The 12,025-nt window shown below is 43.3% G+C and overlaps 1 protein-coding gene across 3 annotated transcripts in view; it reads right to left on the minus strand.

Moving 5' to 3' along the window:
• The window catches only part of LOC100358013 (Golgi pH regulator), a 67,459-nt gene that overhangs the window by 16,145 nt on the left and 39,289 nt on the right, over positions 1-12,025 (minus strand). For all 3 annotated transcript variants that reach the window (XM_002715650.5, XM_051857327.2, XM_008264554.4), the window contains exon 8: positions 887-996. In XM_002715650.5, the coding sequence (XP_002715696.1) occupies positions 887-996 (110 nt within the window). The remainder of the gene's footprint in view (positions 1-886; positions 997-12,025) is intronic.

Below are 12,025 nucleotides of genomic sequence, written 5' to 3' on the forward strand. Positions count from 1 at the left end.
AGGGGGAAGGCTACACTCTATTCATCATTTTGCCCCTCAGTACTTTGCATCCAAACACTAGACATGAAATAAATGGTCCTTGATTAAAAGAATCTAAATTAATCATTTTTCTTCCTCTGTCATTAGCATCCTGCCTTTCTTTGGTCGTACTCTTCTGCATTTGACATTTGAAGGATGTAAGTCATAATTCACAGTCACAGACTACAGCTTTCTCCAATGGAAGCACAGGCCAAAGTAGGAAACAGGACTATGTTATCTAATGCCTAGTCCTCTATAGTTCTGACCTAATAGCCTAAGAGTCACACAGAGATCTGGTTACCCATTTTGGGAATCAGTTCAACACCATATCCAGCTGGGCCAGGAATAATATTAACCTAGTACCTTGATTTTTTTTTTTTAAACCACAAAGTTACTAGCCAAGCACAGCTACTTAAAATTTGTTTAGGAATGCTAATCACTTTAGAAATGGGCCCTTACCATCCCATATACAAACCATCCACTTAGGCAGTCATTATTTTTGTGGTGGTTTTTCAAGAGTTGGGAAATGGAATAGTGTAGTGGAAAGAACTATGAAGAGGAGACCATAGTTCTGTCCTGGTTTTGCCACAAACCCACTTTGTGACTTAACCTCTCTGGGACTATTTTCTCATCTGTAAAGTGGAAAGACTGAATTTTTAGAAGCTCTTTAATTCAAAGACAATGATTTTATAATCTTAAATGGGTGTTGGAAAGATGATTCTGCACACTCTATTTCCTAAGCCTTGTTTGGCCAGTTTGGACTCTGATGCAGTCAGGTACCTTTGAAGGGGCTATCCCAACACTACTTTTTTCTTCTGCCCTTGGTCCAGAGTTGAGAAAAGGAAATCAGCAGAGTGATAAAGGATACTTTCACTTCCTGGTGCTGAAGCAGTAACGCTTTTTATCATTCCCCAGAATCCTGAAGGTCTGTTATGCACCTCCCCCTTTTGGAACATAGTTCTCCGTGCCATTGCCATCCTGAAATGAGAGAAAATATAAAAATTCAGCAAGGGAGCATGGACCCTTACAGTCCAGTCTCATCTACCTCATAGTCTCACACTGCTTCTCTCATTGGCTGAGCTCTTCAGGGAAGGAGACTGATGCTGGAGTCCCACTTTCCACCACTTACAACTGAGGGGGAACTACACGCTCCCAGAAGCAATGTGGATTTGGTGAAGGAACACAGAATTTGGAGTAGACAATAAATTTGGGGACTGGCTCTGCCACTTAGAAGCTGTGAGACCTAGAGTTTTCATTTCCTCATCTCTGGAGGGTTGTGAAGATCACTGAAATAGTATGTAAAAAACTAATACTGTTGGGGCTGGTGCTGTGGCACAGTAAGCTAAGCCTCTGCCCCTGGTGCTGGAATCCCATATGGGTGCCAGTTTGTGTCCCGGATGCTCCTCTTCCAATCCAGCTCTCTGCTAATGGCCCAGGAAAGCAGAAGATAGGCCAAATGCCTGGGATCCTCCACCTACCTGGGAGACTTGGAGGAAACTCCTGGCCCCAGATTAGCCCTGCTCCAGTCGTTGCAGCCATTTGGGGAGTGAACCAGCGAACAGAAGACCTCTTTCTCTGTTTCTCCCTCTCTAACTTTACCTCTCAAATAAATAAAATCTTACATTAAAAAAAAAAAACTAATACTGTCAACTACAAAGTGTTATACACTTATTAATGGCTACATTTAAGGACACAATAAAATAGTACATCAAGATAAAGCACCAGGTAGAGTAGGAACTCAATAAAGCAAACAAAAAACCCAAAGCAAAATCATATTAACTTGCTCTCCTCTGAAACATCAGTTTCCCTCTAACTTCACGCCCCTCCTCTCATCGTAATCTGTTTCATTGCTGAATAAATCAGCAGGACATCCATGATACCCTTTTGTTTTTTTTCTTCTCCATCTATACAGGCCCCATTAACCCAGTGGTAGCTGCTGGCATGCTCTAGCCCAAAACAAAGGTATTAAGAACAGGGTCCTCATGAAGTTAAAAAGATCAAGGTGGATGTTTGGCATAGTGATTAAGACTCTGCTTGGGACGCCTGCATGCCCTAACAGCGTGCTTGGGTTGAGTCCTGGTTTTCCTCTGCTTCCAATCAGCTTCCTGCTAATGGGCATCCTAGTGGGCAACAGATGATGGCTAAAGTAGTTGGGTCCTTGACAATCAAGTCAAGAGACCTAAATTGAGTTCCAGGCTCCTGGTGTCAGCTTGGCTCCAGCCTGGCAGTTGTAGGAGTTTGGGGAATGAACTAGGAAGTAGAAGATTGATCTGTTCATGTCTGTCACTAACATTTTCAAATAAATATTCATAAAAATTCATAAATGAATTTATGAATACAAAAATTCATAATATGAAAAACAGTATGTACTTGGCTGAGGTTTGGTGGTAGGGTTCAAGGGAAGAGTGGTTGAAAGGTGTCTACTGGGGCCAGCACTTTGGCACAGAAGGTCAAGCCTCCACCTGCCAGTGCTGGCATCCCATATGGGCACCAATTCAAGGCCCAGCTGCTTCACTTCTGATCCAGTTCCCTGTTAATGCCTCTGGGAAGGTTGTGAAGATGGCCTAAGTCCTTGGGCCCTTGCACCCACATGGGAGACCCAAAAGAAGCTGCTGGTGTTGGACCAGCCCAGCTCCAGCCATTGTGGCCATGTGAGGAGTGAACCACAGATGGAAGACCTCTGTATATCTGCCTTTCAAATAAATAATAAATCTTTTTTAAAAAAGTGACTACCATAGTTTAAATATGAGTATACCATTCTTCAGTTTTTCAGTCTTCACTATTGTGGGATGTAGTTAGCCATTACTATTCTTTTTTAATTAACTTTTAATTTATAAGATAACTGTAAATTCATATGCAGTTTAAAGAAGAAACAGATTTCATGTACTATTTACTCAATTTCAGTCATGGAAATAACTTGTAAAAATCTACAGTACAAACAGGATGGTGACATTGACACAGCCATGATACATATTTCCACCACATGTGTCTTTTTTTCTTTTTTTTACAGGCAGAGTGGACAGCGAGCGAGCGAGAGAGAGAGAGAGAGAAAGAGAGAGAGAGAGAGAGAGAGAAAGGTCTTCCTTTTGCTGTTGGTTCACCCTCCAATGGCCGCCGCAGCTGGCGCATCGCGCTGATCCGAAGCCAGGAGCCAGGTGCTTCTCCTGGTCTCCCATGCAGGTGCAGGGCCCAAGCACTTGGGCCATCCTCCATCTGCCCTCCCTGGCCACAGTAGAGAGCTGGCCTGGAAGAGGGGCAACCGGGACAGAATCTGGTGCCCCGACTGGGACTAGAACCTGGTGTGCCGGCGCCGCAGGTGGAGGATTAGCCTATTGAGCCGCAGCGCCGGCTACATGTGTCATTTTGTGTTGTCTGCATACAGCCCATGTCCCTCTCATTTCAACTCTTCCTTAACCTCCTGCAACCACCAACTGGTTTTCTGTCTCTGTAATTTCATCACTTAAAAAAAAAATGTGTATATAACCAGAAGCATACAGTATGTATCCTTTGAGGACTTTTTTTATTCAGCACAATTTTCTGGAGATTCATGCAGGTTCTTTGTGTGTATTGTTTTCTTGCTAAGTAGTATTCCATGGTATGGATGTACTACAGTTTATTTTGTTGTTCATCCATTAAAGGATATCTGGGGGCTAGTGCTGTGGCGTAGTGGGTAAAGCTGCCGCCTGCAATGCCGGCATCCCATGTAGATGCCAGTTCGAGTCCCGGCTGTTCCTCTTCCAATCCAGCTCTCTGCTATGGCCTGGGAAAGCAGAAGGCGGCCCAGGTGCTTGGGCCCCTGCACGCCCAAGGGAGACCTAGAAAGAAACTCCTGATTCCTGGCTTTGGATTGGTGCAGCTCTAGAAGTTGCGGGCATCTGGGGAGTAAACCAGCAGATGGAAGACCTCTTTCTCTCTCTCTCTGCCTCTCTGTAACTCTGCCTTTCAAATAAATAAATAAGTCTTAAAAGAAAAAAAAAAAGGCTATCTGGGCTATTTCTAGATTTTGGCTACTAGGAATAAAGCTGCTGTAAACACATGTGCACAAGTTTTATATGAATTTAAATCTGCATTTTTCTGGATAAATGCCTAGGATGTAACTGTTGGGGTCCAGAGTTTGCATGTTTACTTTTTTAAAGAAATAGCAAACCTGTGCTATCAAATTACCGACCCATTCTACATCACCACCAGTGATGAATGAGTGGGCCAGTTCTGCATTCTGCATTTGGTGCTGTCAGTAATTTTTACTTCAGCCATCCTAATAGATGTGTGTAGTGATTACATATCCTTAATGGCTAATAATGTTAAACATCTTTTCATATGCTTATATGTCATGTGCATATCCTCTACAATCAACTGTCAGGTCATGTTTTTTCCTCATTTTCTAGTTGTATTTTTTTCTTTTAATGGTAAGTTTTAGAAGTTTTAAATTCCAGATACTAGCTATTTTTCAGGTAAGTTTCAGAAACTTCCTCCCAATTTGTAGCTTATCTTTAATCATCTTAACATGATATTTCACAGAGTAAATGTTTTTAATTTTGATGGAGTCCAATTTATCAATTCTCCCTTTTATGGAGTGTACCTTAATGTCAAATCTAGGAACTGGGGGTGGACCTTGTGCAGCGGGTTAAGACATCACTGGTGCAGTTGGTACCCCTTATTGTAGTGCCAGTTCGACTCCCAGTTGCTCTACTTCCAATCTAGCTCCTTGGTAATGCACCTGGGAAGGCAGCAGATGATGGTCCACGTACTTGGGTCCCTGCCACCCATATGGGAGACCAGGATAGAGTTCCTGGCTCCTGGCTTTGGTCTGGCTCAGCCTTGGCTATTGTGGGCCTTTAGGGAGTAATACAGCAGATAAAGATCTCATCTGTCACTCAAATAATCTTTACACACACACACACACACACACTCCTTGCCCAGCTCTAAATCCCAAAGACTTTGTCACTTTTTTCCTGAAAGTTTTATGTTTTACATCTAAGTCTGTGATCTGTTTGAATTTTTATATTAGGTGTGAGACTTAGATTCAGAACTATTTCCTTGCCTCTAGATATCTAATTGCTCCAGCATCATCTGTTAAAAGGTTTTTCCTCCCGAATTACTTTTGCATTACTGTCAAAAATTAGCTGGGCCTATTTCAATCTATTCCAGAGTCCTCTATTCTGTTCCAATGATCTGTCTGCCAATATCATGTGATCTTGACTACAGTAGCTAAATAATACGTTTTGAAACCAGGTAGACCAATTCTTCTCGTTTTGTTCTATTTCAAAATTGTTTATCCTTTTGCTTTTCTATATTATTTCTAAATTTCCATATTATTTTCCAAATTTATTTGAGGGATGGGTTGGCTAGTTCACTTCCCAAATGCCTGCAATGGCTATGGCTGGGCTAGAGCCAGGAACTCAATTCAGATCTCCAACACGGGTGGCAGGAACCCAATTACTTGAGCAATCACTGCTGCCTCCCATGGTCTGCATCATCCAGAAGCTGCAGCTGGGAACTGAAGCCAGGCACTGTGATGCAGGCACCAACACGAAACACCCATTCCCTTTTAAAAATATTTTTGAGAGGCAGAGAGAGAGATTAAATTTTAGAATAGTCATATATATGACAATCATATATATATATATGATCATGTACAAAAAGCTCGAGATTTTGAAATGAATTCCTCTAAACTTGAATATAAATTTGGGGAAGAATTAACATCATTGCTATATAGTCTTCTAACCCATAAACATGATGCCTTCCAAGTTACTTAGATCTTTGATTTCTTTCACTGTAATTTTTTTTAAGGCTTTATTTATTGAAAGGCAGAGTTACAGAGAGGCAGAGGCAAGAAGAGAGTGAGAAAGATAGTCTTTCATCTGCTAGTTCACTTCCCAAATGGCTACAATGGCTGGAGCTCGACCGATCCAAAGCCCGGAACTACTTTTGGGTCTCACACATAGCTGCATGGGCCCAAGCACTTGGACCATCTTCTACTGCTTTCTAAGGCCAGAGCAGAGAGCTGGATCAGAAGTGGAGCAGCAGGGATTTGAACTGGGCACCCATATGGGATGCTGGCACTGTAGGCGACAACTTCACTCACAGCGCCAGCCCCTCACTGCAGTTTTAGTTTTCAGCCCACAGGTCTTATGTGTTCTTACACTTATCCCTAAACATTTCATTTTGAGAGATTATGGTTTTAATTTTAATATCCATGTTAATTTCTAGTATATGGAAATACAATTGACTTTTTTATGTTTATTATACAATACTTTTTTCATTTATTCATCTGTATGTATCATTTTTCTTTTGTTCTTTAAAAGATTTTCTCTTTTAGCAGTTTCACCATATATGGCTAGGTGTAGTTTTCTTTGGTGTTTATCCTACTTGGAGTTATGTTAGCTTCCTGGATCTATAAATTAATGTTTTCCATCAAATCTTAGAAGGTTTTAATCAGTATTTCTTCAAATAATTTTTCTTTTTTTAAAAAAAGATTTATTTATTTATTTGAAAGTCAGAGTTACACAGAGAGAGGAGAAGCAGAGAGAGCGAGGTCTTTCATCTGCTGGTTCACTCTCCAATTGGTTGCAACAGTCGGAGCTGCGCCGATCCGAAGCCAGGAGCCAGGAGCTTCTTCCAGGTCTCCCACATGGGTGCAGGGGCCCAAGGACTTGGGCCATCTTCTACTGCATTCCCAGGTCATAGCAGAGAGCTAGACCAGAAGAGGGGCAGCCGGGACTAGAACCGGCACCCATATGGGATGCCAGCGCTTCAGGCCAGGGCGTTAAGCCGTTGTGCCACAGTGCTGGCCCCTTCAAATAATTTTTCTACCCTTTCCTTCTCTTATAGGACTCCAAGTATGTTTGACTGCTTGCATACTGAGATTTTATTCATATTTCTTTAATCCTTTCTCTATTCTTCAGATTAATTTGTATTATTCCATCATGTAAGTCACTGATTCTTCTGCCACCTCTGTAAGACATCTGTAAGATTTTACTTCAGTTACTGTAGTTGTCAACTTTTGAATTCCCATCTTGTTCTTTTATCAATTTCCATTTTCTAACGTGATTCCCTCTTTTCACTAATATGCTTTTCTTCATTTCTTTTATTAAAATTTATTTATTGACTTATTTGAAAGAGTGAAAGAGAGGGACAGAAACAGACCCCTTCTATCCATTGGTAAACTCCTCAAATACCTGCAACAGCTGAAGTCAGGAGCCAAGCACCTAACCTGATTTACCACATGGGTGGCAGGGATTCAAGTTCTTGAGCCATCATCTGTTGTCTGGCCAGGTACCTTAGCAGGAAGATGCATAGGAAGTGAAGTGGCTGGGAACTGTACCAGGCACTATGAAATGGGCTGAGGGGGTCCCAGCCAGTATCTTACTGCACTGCACCACAATGCCAGTCCTTTTCTTCATTTGACTGTATTTGTAACAGCTACTTTCAAGTCTTTGTTTGCTAAGTCTAACATGTACAGCCATGTGGAGTTAATTTCTATTGACTCCTTTCTATTTTGAGTATGGTCCTATTTCTTCGCATGCCTAGTAAATTCTGGTGGAAGATTTGATATTGTAGATAACGTGACTGTTGGTTTTTTTGTAGTAGTAGGTAGCGAAATTACCTAGACTCAAACCGTGAAAACTATCATAGCTGCAGCAATTGTTTCTTTTCAATTGTTCAGCTTCCAGCTGGTTTTTTTTTTTAGCATCTCTGATGTTCTTCTCTGAGCCTCAGTTTGTATAAATTTGGGTAGATTCTATACTCACTATAGGACCTCATGGTTCCTTTGCTTCTAGGGATCTTCTAAATTTCAAACTGCTTGGCCAGTCCTGAGTTCTAACTTCTGACACTTCAAGCCAAGTAAGGCTTTCATTTTCTGTCATCAAGCTGTGTGCCCAATCTGCACATAGTTCTGGCAACACATGCAATAAAAGGCACAGTATTTGCAAATCTCACCAGAAAGCAATTTTGTCTTTCAAGGGTAAATTTCCTTCTAGTCCCTGCCAACTTTTTCCTCAGGTTCTCTGGCGCTCCTTGTGTACATGCTGTGTTTAGTGAAGAGGAAGGGATCTGAGTAGAGTTTAGACTTAGATTCTGACTCAGTCCTGTGGCATCTCTCTCAATTTCAAAATTTTCCTTTAAATTCCCAGTTACTCTACTCTCAATCTGAACTCTCAATCTGTCCACTTGGGTGGGTGGTGGCTGAGGAGCAAGACAGGCACAAGGCCGGCGCCGCGGCTCACTAGGCTAATCCTCTGCCTTGCGGCACTGGCACACCGGGTTCTAGTCCCGGTCGGGGCGCCAGATTCTGTCCCGGTTGCCCCTCTTCCAGGCCAGCTCTCTGCTATGGCCCGGGAGTGCAGTGGAGGATGGCCCAAGTCCTTGGGCCCTGCACCCGCATGGGAGACCAGGAGAAGCACCTGGCTCCTGGCTTTGGATCAGCGCGGTGCGCCAGCTGCAGTGCACTGGCCGCGGTGGCCACTGGAGGGTGAACCAACAGCAAAAGAAAGACCTCTCTCTCTCTCTCTCTCTCACTGTCCACTCTGCCTGTCAAAAAAAAAAAAAAAAAAAAAAAAGACAGGAACAAATGTGTAACAGCCAGCTGATGCTCCTCTCAAACTGTGATGAGTTAGATGGGTTACTAGGTTGTTAGGTAAGGTCTCTGTTGGAATGAGGAAACTGAGTGTCCTTTAAGATTGGACACTGAAGGATAGCACTGTGGCACAGTGCAATGCCGGCATACCATGTGTACAGTGGTTCATGTCCTGGTTGCTCCACTCTGACCTGGCTCCCTGCTGGTACACCTGGGAAAGCAGTGGAAGAAGGCCTGGGTCCTTGGACCCCTGTGTCTGTGTGGGACACCCGGAAGACACTCCTGGCTCTGGCCTGGCCCAGCCCAAGCCGTCACAGCCATTTGGGAAGTGAACCAGTGGATGGAAGAGATCTCTCTCCTCCTCTCTGTAACTTTGCCTTTCAAATAAACAAATCTTAAAAAAAAAAAAAAAAAGAATGGACAAAATGCATGCTTCTCCTTAGAAGCTGCCTTTAGCAGGAGCAATTCCACCCTTTTGAGTTTCTAGTGAAATTTGTTTTATCATGAGCATGCTGGGCAGGATTACAATTCCTGCCTTCTTATGGGCTTTGTTTCTCTCCTTTGACTGTTCCACTTCTCAGGTTGGTCTCTCTTGGAGCTGCCCTCCTGGCTACTGTGGCATGAGGTTTCTGACTCCAATTTATCTTGCTTTACTCAATGCCTTTTCTGCATGGAAATTCTTCTTCTATGTGAGACAAGAACCAAGGTCATTGTCTTTGTTGCTGTTTTCCCTGTAACAAAACTGCTATCTGACTGTGCTCATTTCTCAGTGATCTCAATTTTTTTTAACATTTCCCTAGTATTTTTGACTCTGTAGAAAAAGAAACTGCTTGCATTTTTTAAACTGCCATTCCTAGAATTTTTCTCTACTTTATTTAATATCAGCTGTAGCTGGTGCTGAAATTTCATCATTCAATGTATTATTTTCCTTATCCCTTCATAATTTCAAAAAGAGGTCCTGGAAAAATCTAATACAAGGTTAAGATTTTTTTCTCCAGTATTTCCAATGAAAAGATGTGTGCTTCTTTCATCCCTCTCCCCATTTTTAGTCATTAACTTTTTTGTACAGATTGGATGTTATTTTTCTTGTATGTCACTTTACTATGGCCCTCTATTGCTAAATCGAAAGATGGTTTTCTGGTCACTACTCCTCCCTAGCTACAAGTGCTAACAAACCAGTTTTTGTAAATTGTGGAAAGTAGCAAAAGCATTATATAAATTCCAAAGGCCCCAGCGTTAAAATGTTAGCTGTCTATCTGCCCTGTTCTGCTGGGTGAAGTGTTGTGGCTAGTGGGGTTGGGTTGGAAGGCTGATACTGTTAAAGGTAAAATGGAGACTAATTTACTGGAGTCAGAGACCTCCTGCTACAGCAGCTGGAGGGGGCTCCAAGAGAGGAAACCCCAAGAAACTGGTGGAACAGTACAACTCCAGAACAATCAATCAAAGGGTGGGGACAAAACCCATCAGAAGGCAGGAACTGTAATCCTGCCTAGGCTGCTCAGGATAAAACAAAAAAGCCATCAGAAGAGGTAACCTCTTTCTATTCTCATGGTAAAACTAGAAACTCAGAAGGGTGGAACCAGCACTTCTGTCTTGCTAAAGGCAGCTTCTGGGGAGAAGCATGAATCTTGTCCACTCTTATAGGGACTCCCCCTCTTCTCATTCCAACAGGGACCTGACCTAATGGTGTATTAATTCACCTACTGTCTCATATTGCCCCCCCCCCCCCCCCACCTCCAGAAGAATGGACTCTAACTGCTGTTAGGGACAGGGGGTAACGACTGCTCTGGCAGCTTCATGCTGAAAGGGGGCGTTGTTGAGGGACAGCAATGGGGCATTCTTCTGGGGGTTGATCTAGGATCCCTGGTAGAATGCAGATTTCCTCCGGGGCACTGTTTAATTCTGGATAACACAAAACATAAGGCAGTTATTATCTCTCCCAATTGAGAGCCTATTCTGAGAGTTCCACAGATCCAGCCAGAAGCCTCAAGGTCAAAGACTCAGTTTTGGAGCTTCAGATGTAAAAGAATTGTCAGGTTGAAACCATTTGGTCAAAGTAAAACCTGAGCATTTCAACCAAAGCTGTGGATCAGATCTGATCAGATCTAATCAGATAAAGCTAACTCCTTTAAGAGTCAAATTTTTAAATCAGGTAAAATCAATAAAGGCAACAGAAAATACATGGAACATCCCTGAGACACATAAAACTTGTTACCTAGGCCAGTTACAAAACACAGGAAAACACTGATTGAAAAAGATTAGCAAGTGATTTCAGCATACGAACCCATCACTTAGGACAATTACATATATCATGTAGAGAGGTAGAGAATCAAGTAATCCTGCTGTCTTTTTGCTTTAAGGTTTATTTATTTATTTGCAAGTCAGAGTTACACAGAGAGAGGAGAGGCAGAGGGAGAGAGGTCTTCCATTCAATGGTTCACTCCCCAGATGGCCGCAACAGCCGGAGCTGTGCTAATCCGAAGCCAGGAGCTTCTGGGTCTCTCACACAGGTGCAGGGGCCCAAGGATTTGGGCCATCTTCTGCTGCTTTCCCAGGCCATAGCAGAGAGCTGGATTGGAAGAGAAGCAGCTGGGACTAGAACTGGTGCCCATATAGGATGCCAGCACTTCAGGCCAGGACGTTAACCTGCTGGCCACAGCGCCGCCCCCCTGTGGCCTTTTAGAAGAGCTTTTAAATTTCCTTCTAATCTTATCCAAACTAATCTCATACAGCCTTCAATTTCCACAGGCCTCCTACAATATGCAGTTATTCCTTCAGTTCCTGTTAAAAAATTCTTTCTATCCGAAATCTAACCTTCTGTAACCAAGGACACATCCTTATGCTTACAGCTTTCTTACCTACTGGTTCTTTCAATTCACATGCTAGAACTACCCTCTAAAGTAAGAAAAATACAGCTTTTAAAAGAACATACAGAGGGGGCCGGCGCTGTGGCTCACTAGGCTAATCCTCCGCCTTGCGGCGCCGGCACGCCGGGTTCTAGTCCTGGTCGGGGCGCCGGATTCTGTCCCGGTTGCCCCTCTTCCAGGCCAGCTCTCTGCTATGGCCCGGGAGTGCAGCGGAGGATGGCCCAAGTCCTTGGGCCCTGCACCTGCATGGGAGACCAGGAGAAGCACCTGGTTCCTAGCTTCGGATCAGTGCAATGCGCCGGCTGTAGCGGCCATTGGAGGGTGAACCAACGGCAAAAAGGAAGAACTTTCTCTCTGTCTCTCTCTCTCTCACTGTCCACTCTGTCAAAACAAACAAACAAACAAACAAACAAAAAACCAGAGGGGCCGACACTGGAACGCAGCGGGTTAATGCCCTGGCCTGAAGTGCTGGCATCCCATATGGGCGCCGGTCCAAGTCCACACTGCTCTACTTCCAATCCAGTTCTCTGCTGTGGCCTTTGAAAGCAGAAGATGGCCCAAA

The sequence above is a fragment of the Oryctolagus cuniculus genome, chromosome 7 (assembly GCF_964237555.1).
Source record: "Oryctolagus cuniculus chromosome 7, mOryCun1.1, whole genome shotgun sequence".
Lineage (NCBI taxonomy): Eukaryota > Metazoa > Chordata > Mammalia > Lagomorpha > Leporidae > Oryctolagus > Oryctolagus cuniculus.